Source organism: Palaemon carinicauda, chromosome 1, assembly GCF_036898095.1.
Source record: "Palaemon carinicauda isolate YSFRI2023 chromosome 1, ASM3689809v2, whole genome shotgun sequence".
Lineage (NCBI taxonomy): Eukaryota > Metazoa > Arthropoda > Malacostraca > Decapoda > Palaemonidae > Palaemon > Palaemon carinicauda.
This window is the reverse complement of record NC_090725.1, coordinates 203,524,040-203,547,152: the sequence shown is the minus strand read 5'-3', so window position 1 is coordinate 203,547,152 and position 23,113 is coordinate 203,524,040. Positions and strand designations below refer to the sequence as shown.

The window sequence follows — 23,113 nt, the reverse complement described above, 5'->3', positions numbered from 1 at the left end:
AGGTGGTTCAACAGGAGGGATTTCTAATTTTTTTTTGTCTCTACAGGACCCGGGCAGGAGACAGACTGGTTAACAGCACCTACGCAACTCTGCAAAGCTGGCCTCTGCTGTCTGCATATAGAACCATTTCCATTGTGTAACCTGATATAGAGAGATGTCTTGTTACGTCCCCATACCCCCGGTGAGGTGGTATTGGTTGACGTCTTTGTTTGATTCTAAGATTCTTACGTTTCTGAAAATTCTTACCTAGACTAGTCACACTGCTAGTATCACACACACACACAAATTGCTTAGGCCACTAATCGTGTTTTGCACGAATTGTTTAACGAGGTGTCAGGGTTTCTCAGTTACGTGCGGAGCATGTACGCAAAAACTCCGGGTCAAAGACCAGCCAGTTTGTTCGGACTCTCACACTCCTATAAATAGTGAGGGTTTGTATTTAGTGTTGGAACAAATGAAAACACGAAGTAATTTGTGTTTTTCCTAATGATACAAACCTGTAGCTATTTATACAAATTTTCTCGCTATCATGTCCCCCAATAAGACCTGCCTGCAATAAAAAGTGATGAGACAACACAGGTGTGGGTGTGTGTAGGGGGGGTAGAGGATAACCCCTCCCATTAACTAGAGGTAGGGTAGTTTACACCTTGCTAAAAATCTTATGGCTAGCCATGCAGCTTCACCGAAAGTATAATCTCTACAAGTAGCTACAGTTTTTGTATCATTAAGAATAATACAAATTGCTTCCAAATTTGTCATTTTTCTGTTTAAAGGTTTTGCAGTATTATTACTTGGATGTGTATATTCCCTAATGGTTTGGCACTCATAAACTACATAAAACAAAATCTCTTGATGTCTTAGAAATGAGGGTGCTTGTTTTATGATTTTAACTGCCTTGAATTATTTTCATCCTGCTTCTGTTTAACCCAAAGGTCCTGCGTATTTAGACCAGAGAGCCTAGAGCAGATTATGTCAGGCTGTCATGGCACCAATGGTGTTGACATCTACATCACCACTCAGCGTCTGTTTGTCTTAGATTGTCAGCCCCTCCTGTCTCCTTCTATCATGGATCGCCTCATCTCTCAGGATAAAAAATGCACTTCAGAATACAAGTGAGTTCAGTTACATGATATTTGTATATTATACTGAAAAATGTTTTAACCAAGGCAAAATATTTCATATTTTTTTATATTGATGTAAAAATAAGACTATCAGCTCAGTATATAATCTTAATGTATAAGGAGTTGGGCCATTAGAGAAGAGAAAAATTATTGAAAGCCTTTAAAAAGTATATGAAATCTGGGCAAAATGTCCTATATAAACCAGTGAATTAACACCTTCATTATGAGGCACAGGATCTGCCCTCCGTAGCTGTGTACAAGATTTCTCACCATTGATATACATGAGCTCTTACTCTATGATAACCAACATTTCCATATTTATTTGTTTTACTGATGATTACAGAATAAATATTTCATAAGTTTGTTTTATTTTCTATTGTATTTCACTAAACCACCAAAAAAGTATTTCTATTCTAAGTGATAATAACTTTTCAAATTCTTTTTGCTTCATTATTTTAATGTAAATAATGGTAAAGCACTGTGAGTCTGTGTAAAAAACTTTTATATTTGTAAAGTTATGTGATTGTGTAATAATTGCATGATAGATAGCCATTGAAAGATTAAAACTACTCGTTGGTAAGTGACCTTACATTATACAGAAATGTAAAGGAAAAATGTTTTTTTTCTTATGATAATGTATCATTATAGGGCGTACATACGATGAACAAAACTCATTTCTTCTGGTGACCGAAATACATTTCTACCCTGCCCTCCAAAGAGAGAGAGAGAGAGAGAGAAAGAGGGATTGAGATATCCCATCATTTTTTCAAAGTATTTTATTGTTAAAAGGGTTTGGCTATTCTAAATAATCATGTAGCTTCAAGGGATAATATCTTTTAATCTTGTCTAATGATATTTACTGGGGGTTCAAGATTAGGTGTCGAGAAAATAACACTACATTCGTACCCAATAAATTGTGAAATCACTTGGTTTTGCAGTTCTACTGAGAATTTAATGGAGATAGAATCGTTGCAATTACTCACACTGGTGATGAGTATTGCTCACGTTGTCGTCCTCGTCCAAGATTCGGGCATTGAACCCAACCTCATGCGCCTCTTGCAAACATGTGAAATGATGAAGCCTTCATCATCATCAACTCCATCTTCCTCCTCCAGCCAAGGAACACCAACTGGGAGTGAAGACTCTCAGCAGTATTTCCCCCATGTAGTCTTTGTACATAATCACTCTCCAGCTCATCACTTCACACCTTCAATGTTGAAGCAGATGCAAGTGAGTACTGATGTCCTTATGGATTATTAATTGAAAAAGTTATCAAGTTTAACGTAATTATCCAGCCCAAATCCATCAAATACCATATGGCATTGTTTTCAGTTTTCTGTTTTTCCTAACACCATTGAGCTAATTTAAATATATACCCCTAAAGGTAATCCTACACCTATTTGTGCATAATGAAATATTCATGAAATTAAGTTTAAACAAATTTTTGTTTACTGCATACAGGTTTTTATCACTGAAAGCCCCTTTAGTTCAAGAGCCATGATTTTTATTTATTTCTAACAAGGGCAAAAGGTTTGAGGGTGCATTCTGTCTTTTTAAATTCCTAAAAAGTCAGAACAGAGAGCATTGAAAAATTTTAGTGGTTTGCACATATGATCTAACGTCATCAACATGGCCGCCATTTGCTCGTGATCATGACCATATCCCATCCCATTGACTATAGTTCCTTATCTAATTAAACTTGTAACAAAAGAGTTTCTTTTCAAAATGATCCCAATAAGATTTAGAATAATTTTTTGGATACATTTGACATCTGTAACACAGATGCCTACCACTGAAATTTTGTAGGACCTGCTTTTGTGAGACTTTGATCATGTAGAAACAAAATCACGAGTCACAAACCTTTTCCACTCCTCAGGTAAATGAATTTACCCTGGTTCTTGGTCAGATAATTCTTACGTTCTTATCTTTTGTATTTCAGTAGGAAGTGGATTTATTGTACAATAGATTATCTTGGTATTTCTTGTATTTTATATAAAGCCATTGATTCTTACCTTTATTCAGCAAGGGTTTAATATTATGGAGGTTTTATTTATTTTTTCTTTATTTGACACTACCCTGATTGCATATTCTGTGCTACTTGAGCTTAGTATGTTTGTATGATTCTGATGGACATGATAGGTGTATTCTTTTAGGGAGTAATTTATATAAATATTTTTTCTAGGGTATTTATCAAGAGACATTCCTGGGTTCCTGTTTAGAGAGTGAGTCACATGTTGGTAGCTGCAACAGTCTTACTTATGCTCCCCTATCAGAGACATCATGTGGAAATCTTGTCAACCTATTTCTGCTACCAGAATTCCATTCTCAGCAGAGTAAGTATTGCTTTTATCTTTCAGACTTTAATCAAGTCTGTTTTTAAAGTAAAATAATTATGTAACTTATGATGAGAGTAGTTTTTGTGTTGACAATGTTAAAGTATATAATTTCCATACATAACTATTTTCCAGATCCAGCTCCATTTGCTGAGGCTATACAAGAGATGAGACGTCAGGTGCTTAGCATGCGCCGTTTGCCTCTCACTCACCTTACTTTAACTGAGAAATCTTGGTAAATATATCTTAATTTTACATACTCCTTTATTTTGCATTTGAGTTCTTCATGCATTGTTAATCTTACCAATAGATGTTGGTATTTCCCTAGTATGAATAATCTTAAACTTTATTCCAGAATATAAAATGTTTGTTCCCATACAAATACAAACATCATCCTTCAATAAAAGTATGATTTCAGCTCTTCTACAATGGTTGTTAAACCTTTAACTACGTTGAGATACCACCACTAGAGTGTTATTGGGTTCTTTGGCTGGCCAGACAGTACTACATTGGATCCCTCTCTCTGGTTACGACTTATTTTTCATTTGCCTACAAATACACCGAATACTGACCTATACCTTCCACATTCTTCTGTCCTCATACAACTGACATCACTGAGATTACTAAACAATTCTTCTTCACTCATGAGGATAACTATTGCGCTGTAATTGTGCAGGGGTTACTTTCCTCTTGGTAAGGGTAGAAGAGAATTTAGCCATGGTAAACAGCTCCTCTAGGAGAAGGACACTTTAAAATCAAACCATTGTTCTCTAATCTTGCTTTGTGCCATAGCGTGTGTACCATGGTCTTTGATTTAAAAAAAAGAGACTTGGCTTGTCAGAGACAAAAAAAAAAAAAAAAAAAAAATCTTAATGCCGAATGTCTTCAGAAGAAATAAGTCCACTTTATTGGGGGTAGAGTTCTCTCTCTTGAGGGTACACTTGGGAGGCACTATTCTATGTTAAGTCTCTTCCTTTTATTTATTTTTAATTTTCTATGGTTTATATATGAAAGATCTAATTTTGATGTTACTGTTCATAAAGTATTTTAATTTTGTTCATTACTTCTCTTGAAGTTTGATTATTTCCTTTCTTCACTGGGGTATTTTCCCTGTTGGTGCCCTTATGCTCACAGCATCTTGCTTTGCCAACTAGGGCTGTAGCTTAGCTAGCAATTATGATAATGATAATAATAGTTACTGGCATGTGGAAGGTAAGCCCTTTCCACTCGACAGTCAGAGTTGCACTCGCTTTTAATTTATGCAGCAAGCTGTACTGATGTCCTTACTGCCCCTGCTGGCTGTTAAGCATCATTGCAGGTCATGGCTTCCTCTGCAGTGGTTAGATTTTGGCAAGATGACAACTAGGAGGTATGTTTTGGCTTCAGATGTGGCAATACTCAAGTTAATGCCGAAGGAGCTCTTTAGCTCCTTTTTCTGTCCTTCCTCTTCTTGACCTGTCATGCCTCTAATGGATGAATTCACAAGGGGGTTAGGGGAAGCAAGATCATTGCCTTTCCCTAATGAAGTCAGTACTTCTTTGCTGTTTCCTTGAAGTTAAGAACCTGAACCTGCACGAGTTGTGTTCCTGAAGGTGCTGGCTGACGCTGGAGCTGGAAAACCTTTGTGTTGGGCCTTCCCCATCTCCTCCTCTACCTGTGGAGTCTCTGGAAGATTTTTTCTCGCTTGCTGTTGAGGAGGATCCTGTGACCTCTCCTGCCAAAAGATCTTTGTTGTCACCCCCAAATTCTCGACTCTGAAGTTAGGGAGAAGAACCGTAAACTCTTTTCTTACTACCTCCTTCTCTCCAGTTCTCCTGCATTTTTTACCTCTCCCTCTGCCACCGACCCTTCTAATGTTACGCCTGCCCCAAAGTAGAATTTCCCAAAGTTCAGGATGACCGTTCTGCCAGTCATGAGACTTCATCCAATCTCCTCACATTAGTGTGAGAGATAATGCAGTACCGAGAACCGACCCAGCCCTGGTACAGTGAAGGAATCAGAAATGAAGAGTTTTGGTCGTTGCTATATGCAGATGATTTGGTTATTACTGCTAAAAATGAGGAAGACTTGCAAGAGACTTTAGAAAGTTGTGGATTGAGAGTGAATGCGGATAAGACTGAAGCTATGGTAAATAGTAAGGAAGGTAGGGATAGGATAGCTATGCATGAGAATAAAGGCTCAGTTATAAAACAGGTGGAACAATTCAGATACTTTGGATCTACAATAAGTCAAGAAGGAGACTGTGAGGCTGAAGTTGAGAATAGGATAAAAGTAGATTGGGGTAAGTAGAGGAAGTAGCGGGAGTGGTACGTGATAAGGAAATGCCAATCGAGGTCTATAGGACAGTATTATGTATGGATCGGAATCATGGGCTCCTAGACAAAAAGAGGAACCAAAGCTCGAGAGAGCAGAGATGAGAATGCTGAGGTGGATTATGGGAATATCACTGCTTGAAAGATTGGGAAATGGTGAAATGAAAAGGGCAAGCATAGTGAAGATTACAGAGGTGATAACTCTTGAGATTGTGTGGCCACATGAGGAACCTGTTAGCGGGAGAAGATTGAGAGGGAAGCAGAGAATTGAATTTCGAGATAAGGTGAAGGATGATATGGAGAGAACAGATTTAGTGGAAGAGGATGCCTTTGATAGAAGGCATTGGAGAGGGCATATCAGGCAACTGACCCCTCAATGTATTGTAGGTATAACGATGGAAAAGAGGAATACATTTGTTGCTGCTGTAATGGGTGCCTACATCTGCAATGCCTCTTCCTTCTTGAAGCACGCGAAGGAGTTTCATTTCCTCCCCTATAGTAAGCATCTTTCTCTGATGCTTGGGTTCACTGCCATAAACCTTGAAAAGTTCTGAATGGTTACCTGGTATCGTAGATTTTGAAAATAATCTACAATTTTAGCCAAAAATTAATTAAAAAGTACCACACAACACAATTATACAGAGAAATGTCGCATACTTAAACTGGACAGCCTGGGGTATTATTATTATTATTATTGAAGAGACCGTGAAAGATGGAAATGGAAGGTTGTTAAAAGGAGAGGAGGCAAGGAAAAGGTGGGCGGAATATTTTGAAAGTTTTCTGAATGTTGAGGATAATAGGGAGGCAGATATAATTGCTGTTGCGGGTGTTGAGTTGCCGGTGATGGGAGATGAGAATGAGAGAGAGATTACAAGAGAGGAAGTGAGGAGAGCACTAGATGAAACGAGAGTAGGAAAAGCATCTGATATGGATGGTGTGAGAGCTGAGGGGGTGTGACTGTACTTGAATGGTTGGTGAGATTGTTTAATGTGTGTTTTGTGTTGTCAATGGTACCATTAGATTGGATTTGTGTATGTATTGTACCACTATATAAGGGTAAGGGAGATGTGCATGAGTGTTGTAATTCAAGGGGTATTAGTTTGTTGAGTGTAGTTGGAAAAGTGTATGGTAGAGTACTGATTAATAGGATTACAGTAAGGATAAAACAGAGAATGCAAACGTAGAAGTACAGGGTGGTTTTAGGAGAGGTAGGAGTTGTATGAATCAGATTTTTACAGTTAGGTAGATATGCAAGAAATATTTAGCAAAAGGTAAGGAGGTGTATGTTGCGTTTATGGATCTGGAGAAAGCGTATGATAGAGTTGATAAGGAAGCAATGTGGAATGTGATGAGGTTATATGGAGTTGGTGGAAGGATGTTGCAAGCAGTGAAAAGTTTCTGCAAAGGTAGTATAGCATGTGTTAAGATAGAAAATGAAGTGAGCGATTGGTTTCCGGTGAGAGTGGGACTGAGACAGGGATGTGTGATGTCGCCGTGGTTGTTTAACTTGTATGTTGATGGACTGGTGAGAGAGGTTCATGCTCGAGTGCTTGGATGAGGATTAAAACTGGTAGACGAGAATGACCATGAATGAGAGGTAAATCAGTTGTTGTTTGCGGATGATACTGTATTGGTTGCAGACACGCAAGAGAAGCTTGGCCGTTTAGTGACAATTTGGAAGGGTGTGTGAGAGGAGGAAGTTGAGAGTTAATGTGGGTAAGAGTAAGATTATGAGCTGTACGAGAAGGGAAGGTGGTGCGAGGTTGAATGTAATGTTGAACGGAGAGTTACTTGAGGCGGTGGATCAATTCAAGTACTTGGGGTCTGTTATTGCAGCAAATGTTGGAGTGGAAGCAGATGTACGTCAGAGAGTGAATGAAGGATGCAAAGTGTTGGGGGCAGTTAAGGAGTAGTAAATAATAGAGGGTTGGGCATGAATGTAAAGAGAGATCTGTATGAGAAAGTGGTTGTACCAACTGTGATGTATGGATCGGAGTTGTGGGGAATGAAAGTGACGGAGAGACAGAAATAGAATGTTTGAAATGAAGTGTCTAAGGAGTATGGCTGGTGTATCTCGAGTAGATAGGGTTAGGAACGAAGTAGTGAGGGTGAGAACGGGTGTAAGAAATGAGTTAGCAGCTAGAGTGGATATGAATGCGTTGAGGTGGTTTGGCCATGTTGAGAGAATGGAAAGTGGCTGTCTGCTAAAGAAGGTGATGAATGCAAGAGTTGATGGGAGAAGTACAAGATGAAGGCCAAGAATGGGGGGGATGGATGGAGTGAAGAAAGCTCTGGGTGATAGGAGGATAGATGTGAGAGAGGCAAGAGAGCGTGCTAGAAATAGGAATGAATGGCGAGCGATTGTGACGCAGTTCCGGTAGGCCCTGCTGCTTCCTCCGGTGCCTTAGATGACCGCGGAGGTAGCAGCAATAGGGGATTCAGCGTTATGGAGCTTCATCTGTGGTGGATAATGTGAGATGGTGGGCTGTGGCACCCTAGAATTACCAGCCGAACTTGGTTGAGTCTCTTATCAGGCTGGGGGGAACGTAGAGAGGAGAGGTCCCCTTTTTTGTTTCATTTGTTTGATGTCAGCAACCCCCCATAATTGGGGGAAGTGCCTTGGTATATGTATGTATTAGCTAAGCTACAACCGTAGTTGGAAAAGCAGGATGCTATAAGCCCAAGGGCTCCAACAGAGAAAAATAGCTCAGTGCGGAAAGGAAATTAATAAATTAATGAGTAGTACGGGTCTTCAACTTCAAACATTTTTAGATACAAACACAAATCCAACTAAAAATAACAATGATGAGATGAAGAAATAAAACAGTATTATATCATTTAATATAGTAAGCAAAACCTTTATAATAACCTGATATCTATTTCCTATGAAATCTGACTATTTGTTGACTTTTGCAGCTGGAAATCATAGGCATGGGATTCAGGTTAGGTCTACGCTAGGCCAAAATTTAACAAAATTGGACTTACAAACAGCTTCTTGGAACCAATTAAGTTTTGTAAGTTAAGGACCTTTTGTAATGAACAATTTAGATAAAATATTTTAAGAACAGTAATATTAAAACACATCTTTCATATATATAATATAAATAGAGACTGTCAGCTTGGTTAAAAAAAACACACTTGCTGCAAGTTTGAACTAAGTTCGACTGATTCAACTACCCGATTAGGAAGATCATTCCACAACTTGGTCACAGCTGGAATAAAGCTTCTAGACTACTGTGTAGTATCAAACCTCATAATGGAGAAGGCCTGACTATTAGAATGAACTGCATGCCTAGCATTATGAACAGGATGTTACTGTCCAGGAAAATTGAATGTAAAGGATGGTCAGAATTATGTAAAATCTTATACAACATGCATAATGAACTAATTGGAAAATGGTGCTAGCAATTAATATCTTTATCAGGGATAAGAAATTTAATAGATTGTAAGTTTCTGTCCAACAAATCAAGATGAGAATCACCGGCTGAAGACCAGACAGGAGAACAATACTCAAATCAAAGTAGAATGAAAGAATTAAAACCCTTCAGAGTAGATTGATCATCAAAATTTTTAAAAGGCTTTCTCAATAAGCCAATTTTTTGTGCAATTGAAGACACAGACCTAATGCGTTTCCCAAAAGTAAATTTGCTGTCGGGAATCACACCCAAAATTTTAATTCATACAGTGTTAAAGAAACCTTATCAATGCTGAGATCCAGATGTAGAGGAGCAACTGTCCTTGACCTACTTACAATCATACTTTGAATTTTGTTAGGATTCAGCTTGATGCCCCGTAATTTGCACCATGCACTAATTTTAGCTATAGCTCTATTAAGGGATTCAGTCACCCTTGATATACATTTAGGAGATGAAATTGGTGCATAGAGAGCAGTAGCATCTGCAAATGCAACAACCTTGTTTTTGTAAGCTAGTTTGAGCCTGTGGTCAGACAGCCAATCAATCAGAGATCAGGATACTGGCCTGAAAATATTAAAAAGCCATATTTATTCAATTATACAAAGCCACATTTATCCACAGTTATACAACACTAAATATATGACATGTCTAGATGGAAAAATCGGTTGCCATTACTATATTTTACAAGGTTTTGAAAGTTGATCTAAGTAACCTTATCAGTCTCAACAGATTCTTCCATTTTGTATAATGAGTATGAATGAATTTGCTATTACAGTGCATCTATACTTAATGCTTAAATATATTTTTAGTTCTTTTATGAAGTAATTCTGAATTAATTGAAGAGTGAATAATAATGACTTATAAAAGACCAAATACTACACAGCATACTCAGACACCTAACTAAAGAATAAGTGAAACCACACTTTTTTTTTTTTTATAAGATAATTTGTTCTAACACAGAGACACACCTCGAACTACTTTCTTAGGAGGTACCTGGAATCTTCTCTCAACCGACCAGAGTTTTGTGTAGTTTACCCTACTTCCGTTTTCTGTGAGGACTACCCCAGGCGGAAGGTTAGTGCCCCGAGGCTAGTCCCGAGCCAGGTCGCGCGTTAGCTTGGGTCTCGACCCTCAGTAAGTTCTCTAGTCGCGTCGTGATATCATCTCGACGCTCTCCTTGTCTCAGTGCGACCCTTTGTGTCCCCGACTCGTGTGTCCCACGTGGTTCCCGCGTGGCCCGCTATACTTTCCCTTGTGCTCTCGCGTGTCCGCTTGTTTTCCCTTGTTTGTAAAGTGTTCTCTCGCCCTTATTATCCTTTCCCGCTGCGTTCCTGTGTATTGCGGTATTGTGCTAGTGCGATATGGAGCATCATCGCCGTTGTCCTGGGCCTAAGGCTGGAAAATCGTGTGGTGCGTTCTTATCTAAGCCTGAGGTGGACCCGCACTCCCTTTGCTCTTCGTGCAGGGGTAGAGTTTGCTCTCCTTACACGTGTCCGGAGTGTGTGTCGTGGACTGAAGTGCAGTGGGTGAGGTTTGGAACGAAGAAGAAGTAGTCTTCTAAACGCTCGCCCAGGAAGTCCAGCATTTCTTCGCCCGTGACGTCTACAGGAGAGAAGTCTGACAGGGTCCCTTCTTCATCCCCTACCCAGAGTAGGGGACGAGGTAAGCCCGTTGCGGGGAAGAAACCAATGGTTCTTCCCCAGGAGTCGTGTCTTTGGGATTCTGGGGTTGCTGATCCTTTACAGGCAAGTGGGGGGCCTGAAAGTTATATTAGTGAGGGTCCGCAAGACGATGCCCTTGTGCATGGGGGCACGTCTCTTCGGACGACCCTATGTAGAATAAGGATGTCCCTGTATCTTCACCAGCATCGTGGATTTATGTTTCAGGCGCCTCCGCAGCTGAAGGAGTCCCAGGAAAAGAAGATTCGCCGTTAGAAGATCCCCTCGGATGGGGGCCCCCGAGAACTCCCTGTAGGTCACCTTTGAGGGGGTAGGATGGCCTTGGGTCCTGGTTCCAGAATGTTGATCGTCCGATATCTCTCCCAGCCCCTCTGTCGGCGGTTCCCGACGTCTTCCTTCAGCCTTCGACATCCGGAACCCAGAAAATGGTGAAAGCGGACGTTCCCGTCTCGGAGTTGTTACGAGGAGTCGTCAGGGTCCTCGGAGGTAGGCTCATCGTTGTCGTCGGAGGAGACGGCGTGGAGAAGACACCGTCGAAGGAGGGACAGATCCAGGAGACGGCGCTCCCCCTCGGGGTCCCGCTCTAGGTCACGGCATGGGAGGAAGCGGTCAAGGTCCCCGAAGAAGAAAGCCAGGAGGAGTAATTCACAGAAGGAGCAATGGGTCCTCGTTCCCCGCAGTAAGCTCGCGGACTTTACTTCCCTCCCGAGCACTGCGGGTTGGCTTCCCAGAGACAGTCCTCCTAGAAGGGCCTCCACCAGCCATAGAGTTGACCCTCACAAAGACCTAAGGAGCTCTTCGGACAGGCGTAAGACCTCGAAACAGGCTTCTCTACCCGCCCAGCGGAGGGAATCGCCTTTTCGGACGGGCAGCCTTGTCGAGTTAGCTCAGCCGAGCGATATGGAGGGACGGCTTCCTCTGTCGGGCAAACCCACGGAAGCCTTTCCCCCTTTGAAGAAAGGCAAACGGAGGACGGAGGTCCCTGAGCCCTCCGCAATGCCCGTCCTCAGACCACAGCCTGGTACGAAGGCCTCCGTCAGTACGGTTCCTCAACCTCGGACGGAGGTCGCGGACGGCGACACTGAAACCGCGCCAGTGGAGGACTCCGCTTATAGGAGGGTTATTGGTCTGATTCGCCATCACCACAGGATCGAGGAACCACTGCCTGCGGACGAGGATGCCTGGCGGTCTAGCCTTAATAGACTAATGGAGGAACCCGTCCAACAGAAGCCCTCCTTATCCCTACCTGTAGCCAGAGATGTGAGGCTTGGCCGTGCTCCCGTGCTCACATAGACAAGGTTGTGGCACGAAACGCTGAAGGTTCCAAGGTTCAGGGGTCCTCCAAGTTACTCCAGGGGTTGAAGTCCCAAAGTAAGTACTATTGGATGGAAGGAGAGCCACAAGGAGCCAGCAAATTGGAAGACTCCTTGGAAGTCTTAGGTCAGGGAACTTCGGAGGACAGGGCTTCCTCAGCTCCTATCTGTTTTTTTCCATCGGAGGCGACGATGATGGAGGAGATGTCCAAAGATCTCGTCAGCGTCGCCTCTTGGTTAGAGTGGTGGGCCTCAACACTAGTAAGCATCCAGGCTTCCGCCGACTCTGCAGTTCCGTCCAACCAAGCACTGCTGAAGGAACTTATCAGCTCCAGGGGACGGGCCTTGAAGTTCCTAACTTTTCAGTCCCTAGCGTTATCCGCCAATTGGGTTCTGCGACGAAGGGACACGGTCTTAAATAATTTGTCCAGACGTATACCGGACAGGGAGGCGAGGACCTTGAGGAACCTTTCTGTGTGGGGTGACGGACTCTTTCCCCTGAAACAATCAGAAGAAGTGGTGGAGAAACTGTCGAAACGGAAGGAAGTGAACACTCCCAGACCTCATACCATGAGGAGGCCCACTTACAGAAGGCCGCCTCCGGATGGACTGTCGACGTCTCGAACCCCCCCCCCAACCAGGTGAGGAGAGAGGCCCCGGCTTCCCTGTGGTCTCACCTTCACAGCCCTCCCGCAGGGGCGATCCCACAGCCATAGCCTCCTATAGAACAGCCCACTCAGCTTCCAGGAGAGGCCGGTCAGGTCGCTCCTCCAGGAGGTAGGCTGAGAGGCCCCCCTCTCCTGCTCAAGCCTCAGGTAGGGGGATGCCTCAAACGATTTTGGCAAGCATGGAAGAATCACGGAGCGGAACCCTGGACGGTAAGTGTTAAAAGAGTGGTATAGGCTCCCGTTCCTGGCAGATCCTCCACCTTTATCCCAGCAAGTCAGGCGGAGTGTTTAGCCCCCCAGGGACCCCTTGAAGAGGGAGGCCTTACAAGAAGAAGTCTCCACTATGTTAACGAAAGGGGCAATGGAAACGGTGCTACAACCGGGTCTAGGTTTCTACAGCCGCCTCTTCTTGGTGGAGAAAGCGACGGGGGGTTGGAGACCAGTCATAGATCTGTCAGCCCTCAACAAGTTTGTGTGCAAGACCGGCTTCAAGATGGACACCCCGAAGTCGGTCCTGGAGTCCTTGAGGGAAGGAGACTTCATGATTTCCATAGATCTCAAGGACGCCTATTTCCAGATCACCATTCACCCCTCCAGCAGAAAGTACCTTTGGGTGAAGTGGGATACCCAGATTTTGCAATTCAAGACACTTTGCTTCGGCCTGTTGACAGCGCCCCAAATCTTCACGAGAATCTTCACGACTGTCTCCGTATGGACTCACAAACGGGGAATTCATCTGATTCGCTACCTGGACGACTGGTTACTCCTTCCTTCCTCAGAGGCAGTTTTGAAGGAACAAGGCGCGAAGCTAATGCAATTCTGCAAGGTTCTGTGTATCACCATCAACCTAGGGAAGTCGCACCTGTCTTCCTCCACCAGGATGACGTACTTGGGGATGGTTCTAGACTCCCGACTAGTGAGAGTCTTCCCATCGGAAGAAAGGCTGAACAACCTGGACCAGCTCCTCCGTCCCTTCCTATCAGACTAGCCCAGGAGAGCGAAGGATTGGCAGAGATTGATAGGCCATCTAGTTTCTTTGGAGGAGCTGGTTCCCCAAGGGAGGATGAAACTCAGGGCCATCCAATGGTACCTGAAGGGGCTCTGGAACCAAGTAGGGTCGCCCTACAAAATAATTCCTGTTCTTCCAGGGACGAAGCAATCTTTGGAGTGGTGGAGAGACCGAGCAGACACCCTCAAGGGGATGCCCTTCCCGGCGGAGCCCCCGGAGATGCTCCTCTTCACGGACGCCTCCAAGGAAGGATGGGGAACTCACCTTCGCGGGGTGCAAAAGACACAGCATATCAACGTCCTGGAGATGAAGGCCATTCAGAAAGCGTGCCTTCAGTTAGTCGGTCTTCTAACGGGAAACACAGTGGCGTTAATGTGCGACATCGCCACAGTAGTAACCTACATAAAGAAGCAAGGCGGTCTAAAATCGAAGGAGTTGTGCGACCTCACTGAGGTTCTGGATTGGGCCGAGTCGGAACAAGTCGTAATAACAGCAAGATTCATTCCGGGGAAGAGGAATGTCCTAGCCGACGGACTCGGCAGAATGGGCCAGGTGGTAGGGACCGAATGGTCCCCTCATCCAGAGGTAGCAAGTCTCATCATCCAAAAGTGGGGTTCGCCGGTGATGGACCTCTTCGCGACAAGGCTGAACGCACAACTCCCCGTATTCTGTTCTCCTGTCCCAGACCCAAAGGCGGCATTGGAAGACGCCTTTCAACGCAGGTGGGATAATCTCGACGTGTATGCCTTCCCTCCGTTCACACTGATCAGGCAAGTGCTCAACAGAAAGAACGGCTCTCAATCTAAGGATGACTTTGGTAGCCCCTTGGTGGCCGGAGAGGGAATGGTTCGCGGACCTGAGAGACCTGGCGTGCCTTCCCCCGTGGCCTCTGCCAGACAGACCAGATCTCCTAAGGCAACCACACTTCCAAAGGTTCCATGACACTCCACGATCTCTGCGCCTTCACGTGTGGAGGTTATCCAGCGGCTCCTGAGGAAAGTAGGTTTTTCAGCAGGAACAGCTGAAAGAATGTCTCGTTATCTGAGGCACTCATCGGCAGCGGTGTACCGGGCAAAATGGGCCACTTTCACGAAATGGTGTGTTCAGAAAAATCAAGCTCTTAGGAGCCTCGATTCCGGACATTGCGGATTTCCTCGTACATCTCAGGGACGTGGTGTGCATGTCAATTCCAGCCATCAAGGGGGTCCGTGCAGCGTTAGGCCAAGTTTTCCTTTTGAAAGGCATTGAGCTGGGTTCCTCTAGGCACATCTCTATGCTCATCAGGAGCTTTGAGCAAACCTGCCCTCCCCATGCCTCCAGGGTGCCACAATGGGAGGTAGCGAGGGTTCTGAAAATGCTGAGTGAGCCACCCTTTGAACCTTTGAAGGACATAGATAGAAATCTCACGCTCAAGACGGTTTTCTTGTTAGCCTTGGCTTCAGCTAAGAGGGTGGGCGAGATCCATGGCTTGTCCTACGAAGTCTCGCACACAACAGGTTGGCAAGAGGTCTCCAAGTTCGTTCCTATGTTTGTGGCTAAAACACAAAATCCAGCTGTCTTGGATCCGAGATTCGAAGGGTTCACTGTTCCAGCAATTCCTCGGTCAGGTAATCCGGAAGATTTGAAGTTGTGTCCAGTCAGGGCCTTAAGGAAATATCTGGAGAGGACTGCTAGTCTCCGACCTGGCATCAAGAACCTCTTCGTCTCCACGGGCACAGTGAGAAAGCCGATCTCTAAGAATACCCTCTCCTTTTGTCTTCAACAGGTGATCATCAAGGCCTATAGTAGTGCCGGTCTTCCCCTTCCAGGTAGGCCCAGACCACATGACATTAGAGGTATAAGTACCTCTCTTGCCTTTTAGAGAAACATGGCAGTAGCGCAGATCCTCAAGGCAGGCACCTGGTCGAACCCATCTACGTTCACAGCCCACTACCTCAAAGAATGTTCGAGGAAGTCTCTAGACGGGTTCTCTATAGGGACAGTCATCTCCGCGCTCTAAGCGATTTAACGGCCAAAGCCCCAAGTATTATCGCGGTTATCAAGACCAAAAAGACACAGGTTCGTTTTCCCTTTTCCCCTTGTCTTCTCTTTTCTCTTCTTTCCCCGGAGATTTGACCAAGTAGAGACTGAACAAGACATGGATTCACAGTTTCATCACTGGACACAACAACAAGAAATTTTTTAAGGGTGATTACTTAGAGACTAGTGTGAGCTCTTTGTGTAGTTTTCCTACGGTTCGATTTTGTCAATCTTTGGAACCTAGTCTCCCATCTAGGTTCACAGCCGTTCTGCTTAGTTGGGTCTAGGTCAGGTAGACACTCCCACCTCCTAAAGTGTAAGTCTCCTAAGAAAGTAGTTTGAGGTAAGTCTTTATGTTGGAACAAATCACATATTTTTAGTAATTTGTATTTTTCCTAACATACTTACCGAGAACTACTTTCGGGTAATGGCCCTCCCTTCCTTCCCCGAGTGCCTTTCTGACCCTTAGTTAATTTTCAACATCCAAGAACTTACTGAGGGTCGAGACCCAAGCTAACGCGCGACCTGGCTCGGGACTAGCCTCAGGACACGTATCCTTCCGCCTGGGGTAGTCCTCACAGAAAACGGAAGTAGGGTAAACTACACAAAACTCTGGTCGGTTGAGAGGAGATTCCAGGTACCTCCTAAGAAAGTAGTTCTCGGTAAGTATGTTAGGAAAAATACAAATTACTAAAAATTTGTGATTTTAAAATTTTGTTTTATATTGACTTTTTCTCTCTTATTCGACATTATCTGAATGCTTTTCTGTGTTGGATGTAATATAACAACTAATTACAGTACTATGATATTGCCTTGTTTTTTCTCACAAGGCAGAGGGGAATTTTTTTTTTTCCTAGTTAATACCTACCGTATATAGGAGAATAATGGGTTTGGTAGTGTAATGGAGGAGCTTCAATTCACAGCTTTTCATCATATCCAGATGCCTGTTACCTAACTCCTGGTCTTTTATTTCTTTGTAGTCTTGTTTATGTTGCATGTTTCTTTGTCATGACCAGATCTGTTACCTGCTATTTTATGCTATATTAGTTCAATAGTTCTCTTCAAGTTGTTCCTTTTCTTTGTTAGGTACCAGTATGTGTGTCGCACATGGGAGAATGTGCGTAAGTGGAGTCTCTTTGTGGAGTATAGTCGCCTACTGCCGTGAACGATGCTGGTGCTTGTACATGGACATCTGCCTGGCATCATCACCTTAACTATGTGGGTGTTAAGAAGCCACTGGTGACGCCTACCACCACTCGCTGCCCTGCTGTGCTCCCCTAAGGGGGACTGTGGCAATCGGTCGGCCCTGCCTCGCTCTTGCCCCTCCCTCCCCAACACCTCACCTGCTGTGAGCATGGGTCATCATATAAGAGGGGCTTGGTGTGCACGTGGGCATTGTGCCCTGCTGTGGGAGTGGCACTGCGTCATATGTTGTTTGGAGCTGTACCCTTTGGGTTATGACTAGGGGTCGACAGTGATATCTGGCCCTGCTGCTGCGTTGGCTCGCCCAAGGTTGTAAGTCTGTTTTTGTGTGAACATCACCTGTTACAGTTTTGCATTGATACAATTTATGCTGAAATTTAAAACCTTTTTGAAAGTACAGTAAGATACTTTGGAAATTTCTAAACTTTTCAAGTTTAGAGTTTACATGGAAGATTTGACCTTGTCCAGCATGAGCTATCTTGCTAATGGAATGCATGTTGTCAAGTACTGTGAGTGCTGTAAAATCCAAGGCTGAAGAGAGTTAAAATGTGATGCATGATGGTAATGGGTGAGGATCACAGAGGAAACAGTACTGTTGCTCTATATCCCTGACCCTCCTGACATAGGGTCATTGGTTCTGAGGACAGAAGGAAAATCAACATGTATTAGTAAACTCAACATGTCAGAATTGAATAAACAGGTTTCTAGGAACTTGATTCATTGAAATTAAAGTACAGTATCAAAATTACTGTAGTTTTCAGCAATGCAGTTTTCTTAATGAATGCTTTATATAGGCCCCGTTATCAACACAACCTATTTAACATGCCAAGTTTTTATCCATTTTAAGGGGAAACCTGAATTCTTAGTTATTATTTGGCAAGTTAATAATACTATAATCATTTAGGCACATCAAGATTCAACATTTTTAGCCCCTTCCACACTTGTGGGTTAGATACCAAGTAATAATTAGGAATTCAGAATTTTTTTTTTTTATTTTTTTTTTTTTTTTTTTTTAGAATATCAGGAATGAATACTAACGTTATATTAGCTGCTGCTGATGATGGATAGGAATGAAGGAAAAAGTAGTTCACATTTTGTCTAGGAAGCAAACATCGTTTAGATTTTATGACTTACAAGTACTATCAAAGAGAGTAAAATTGTTATTGATTTGTGACCTATGACTACAGTACAATACTATTGACTTTAATGTTTATTTATCATGTTATGGCACTCCCACTCCCTTATTTGGTCACATTAATTATAGAAGGGGTCTTTACTGAGCCCAGTAATCTTTTGTTTTATGTGTTGTGTCATTTTCATTGAACTGAATAATGCTTTACCAAATTTGATTGTGCCAGCTCATGTTCAATCATAGTTAAGTTATACAAGGAAAGGTAGGATACAGATTCAGTGTATGTGCAGTGTTTAGTTGGTTTATTCCTTATTTCTGACATATTGATGAAATAGAACACACAGTATGTATTTCTTGAATATCTGCTAACATTTAATTATGCAGTACCTTTTAAGGGTCATATTGATTTTTGTAACTCATTTTTTGTCTCGCTTCTGTAACAAGCAGGTACGGGGCTTCCCATGTAGAACTGTAAGTATCAATGCAAAATTTCTTTTTTGAAGGGTTTTTGCAGTTTCCCAATAATAGTTAAGTGAACCATGATTCTAATAGAACTCAAATGAGTATTTAATATCCCTAGAATCAATATTTCAACAAGAAATATTCAATGTAATAATACCCTTATCATATCCTGATAATTGTAGGTATGATGCATTAATGGTTAATTTCCACATTGAAAAGTGATGGGGTCAAATGGCCTTGTGTTCTGTGAAACCAATGCTTCTTTTATTGGTTTATAAAGGTAAAATTTGGTGTATGTTTTTCAGAGGATCCAGCTTTCACAAATATTCCCATTTTATGCTCATGGGGAAGAGTATATTGACACTAGGCCTGAAGCATTTAGAATTCATTATGAAAAGTTACATTACAGACGGATAAGGCAATCTATTTTAAACTATTTTATTTTAAGTTTTTTTTTCCAATGTTAGTTGCAAGGTAAGAAAAGTACTGATTTTTGAAAAATTTGGTCAGATATTTTGATGTCAGGGCTAGTGTGTGAAATGTATTACATACATTTAGAAATTAGAATTTATAATTGGTTTCAAGACAGTTTTATTGAGGATTTGGCACCCTGGTTGGTTTTGTTAATAAACTGTAAAAGAATTCCCTTTTTTGTCATATTTAAGATAAATTTGGTACTACTGTATGTACCATACCATTTAAAACAGGAAGTTGGTATTTGTTAAAAATTTAGGGGAAGGAAGCAGAACAACAAAATATTTTAAGTTTTAGGACTGAATGAATGAATATGTATGCTTTTGCCTAAATAGATGAGAAAGCACAGTTATGCAATACTTACAAAATTTGCACATTGTGAGGATGTTTTTGTGCTTCAAACATTTTAAGTAAGCTGTAAATTCTATAGACTGCAGTATTGCTATTTTCTCATCAGAGTCTTCAATGTTCTGAACAAGGAATATTATCTAGACAACCTATGAAAGGAGGAGACCTCAGAGGGAACTGAGAATGTCATGTTTCTTGCCCTATCATGGCGAATGATGAAAATGTCAACATTATTCTCCGATTTTTTTTTTATTGGAAATTCATATATAGGGATTGATGATTTTCAATTTGGCAGTCTCACATCATTGACAGTTTTAGGAAAAGTATTATCTATCGAGTCATAGCTTTTTCAGATTTTATTGGTAGTCAGAGTTTGAATGAGTAGAATTTCATGATTAGAATAAAAAAAACTAGTACAGCACATTTCTCTCTCTCTTTCTCTCTCTCTCAGGTTTAAAAAGAAGAAATTTTGCCTACGGTATATTAGTGCTATTACTGTAATAATAATTTTATTTTATTTTTCATATGAATGTCCATGGAACGTAGTTACTATCCAGTCATATTGTATGAAATACCGTAGGGATTTGATAAGTAGAGTTTTGTTTTTTATAACATTTAAGGCTGTGGATCTAATTTTATCATCATGGAATAGATATTACTAAGGAAAATTATTAAATTTAATCCTTTTTTGTTGAAGAAATTTTTATGTTTTAGTAGACAATAGTTGAAAGATTTTTTAAATATTGCTTATATATTTTTAGTAAACAATAGTTGGAATTTCTCTCTCTCTCTCTCTCTCTCTCTCTCTCTCTCTCTCTCTCTCTCTCTCTCTCTCTCTCTCTCTCTCTCTCTCTCATATATATATATATATATATATATATATATACACATACATACATACATACATACATACATACATTCACACACAGTGAATTATTTCAAAAGATTTTTCATGATTGCTATGAGTCTCATGGAAATCAATGATTGAAAAGATATTTGCTTCTAAAGAAAGAATGCTTGATCAGAGGTATGACCTGATATGAGTCATTAATGATGATAGATAGATTGAGAACTTGGTTTTTTATTTTGAGCCTATATGGAATTATGTGTAGGAATCCCTTTCCATATAGCATTTTTGTTTGAACATGTATACTATGGGTTGAATATGCTGTAACATTAGATGAATACCACAAGTCCGGAAGAAATTGATGAAGAATATTTGATTTAAATCTTTCATCCAAAATAATGGACACACGAAAGGCATTTTGTCATGGAGCATAAAGAGTAAGGCATGTCGTCTTAGTAAGGATTACATTTAAAAGTAAATTTGTTTTGAAGCCCTTTGTTATGAACATATTGTGTTTTTTTAAGGTACACGACACGGCCCCATTAAACAATCTTATATTGGTTTATTTCAAACTTCTATTACTTTCATGTTTCTCAATTAATTTTTTTCATTTAAAATGCTTTTTTAAAGAAAGTTCCATGGTCTAAAATTTCTAAATAGACAATTCTCTTACCATTTGTACCCTTTTTATTCAATTTTATTATGTTATTTTATCAATGTGTAGGAGCCTCTTTCGAAGGTTACATTTTTTCATATGGAAGTTTTTTATTTTTTTTTAAAGTGAAAGTTCAGATTATATCCTCTAAAATTCCCAATATTTTGACGTTTGAATGAGAAAAATCGATCGGTATTCAAAAAAAAGTTGTAGCAATTTTTCTCTGAAAATTTCATGTATTTAGAAAACAAGCTTCAAAGATTATTTTTTGTAGAGATTGCTTGAATGACTTTAGTATGCACAAGTATGGGCTTATATGTAATTTTCCTCACCACCAGGGAGCATAAAGATATAATCATCATATTTCAAGGTTGTTACTAAGCAGAAAAATATATGCTCAATGTGTTAAATGAGGAAGACATGACTAGTATAATATATAAAGTCTTTGTATTTGATGGCCATATTTTACTCTATAGTCATACTTAGTTATTTCCTCAACACACTGTGCGTTTTGCAGCGTAACCACAATATAAGAATGTAAATATATGAACAAGCAGACAAGGAATATGAAAAATATAACTTAGGAAAGCGTGGAGCAAACTTTTATTTACGAGACTATCGAGAAACACAAAAAGGTGATAGCCATGTATGAGGGATTAAAGAGAATTATTAATGGTACAGTAAACTAATATAGATATCTTTTACTCAAATTTTTCAAGAAAAAGTAAATAAATAAGTACTATGGTTGGAAGGGGGTTGCGTAAGGGACTGGATGTGCTTGTGTAAATATAAGACAAAGACGTTTTAGCGATGGAAAAGATTTTTCATTAAAATCCTATTTGAAAAATGAAATATAGAGGTTTTCCTACCCTAAAAAGCAATAATCTGAATTGCCAAAATTCCAAGCAAAGATTGAAGAATCTAAATTTTTTTTTTTTTTGGAAGGCTTATTATCACAGAACTAATTGTTCAATGAACATGAACAAAAATTAATGATCATAGCTCTTTCTCACGTCTTTTAAATATTGGCGTAGCAATCTTAAGCATACTGTATCATTTCATTTTTAGGTGGACTCAAATTTGGTATTTCTGGATAACTACCCTACATTACTTATTCCTTGTTTGTTACAACCTATTTCTAATTTCATAATTAACTACACTATTTCTAAGGAATTTATAATTTTTTTTTTCGTTTTTTTTTTCTTAGGTCAACTGGTCTTATCAATTAATGTAAAGTTGAGCGAGTACAGTATAAACGTTTGTATCTAAGAGAAAATGTTGAAGCTTCCTTTAGCTCAAAAACCTTAATTTCATAAGTTTTCCTGCACATGTAAATGTCCATTTGTGAGGTATTTAATTTGGTTTTGTTTAGATAGGTGTTTTCTGCAAAGTGAAATTTTAATTATGTGTCATGTCATGAATAGTTTATGCCTAGTGAAGAACAGATAGTCTAATATGATAAGATGGCAATGGAGGCTGTGTGTTAAATTTAGATTTTCTAGTGGCTTTAATGGAAGATTCTTCTATGGCCAATTCATGATGTCTATTTACATATCTAATTAAGCACATTTTCATAACTTAGCAACAAGGAAGTATTGAAAACAAATGGAAATTTTTGGTGAAAAATCTACTTTTAGATCTTGAAGCAGATTCAGAGTAGGAATTCTCTTTAGCACAAGCAACAACAACTTTATGTAGGCATAAGTGACAGGTCTGAAATTAAATGTGGTTTGTTTTGGTTGATGATTGAGAACTTTGAAACACCTATCAAACTTTATCAGTTTTTTCTTATGGCATTTTTGGCACATATTGGAAATTTTACTTGAAGTCAGTCATACTTTTTAATGTTTCAAATACCTCTGCAATGTTATTAAAGTTTTTATGGTCACAAAATTCTAAGTGGAGTTAAAGGTTTAACCTGAAATTGAATAAGTTAAGAATATATTCTAAACAAGGGTTCTTTGTGCACCAAGCAGTAAGTTGAAGACATTAATTGCATTCAAGATGTAGGAAGCTTTAATTTACTGTACTATGTAATGGGTAATGTAACAGTGTATTTTACTTGGTTATATGAGGAAGCTGTAATAGGCACAGGCATTGCTATAAAGGTTTAGTTTTAAAT

The 23,113-nt window shown here is 40.6% G+C and overlaps 1 protein-coding gene across 1 annotated transcript in view; it reads left to right on the top strand.

Moving 5' to 3' along the window:
* LOC137653533 (nonsense-mediated mRNA decay factor SMG9-like) overlaps nt 1-20,312 on the top strand; it is a 44,525-nt gene extending 24,213 nt beyond the window's left edge. The window contains exons 5-9 of the mRNA XM_068387012.1: nt 933-1,112; nt 2,060-2,351; nt 3,304-3,454; nt 3,590-3,689; nt 16,957-20,312. Coding sequence (XP_068243113.1) covers nt 933-1,112; nt 2,060-2,351; nt 3,304-3,454; nt 3,590-3,689; nt 16,957-17,035 — 802 coding nt within the window. The 3' untranslated portion in view covers nt 17,036-20,312. The remainder of the gene's footprint in view (nt 1-932; nt 1,113-2,059; nt 2,352-3,303; nt 3,455-3,589; nt 3,690-16,956) is intronic.
* The last annotated feature ends 2,801 nt before the right edge of the window (nt 20,313-23,113 follow it).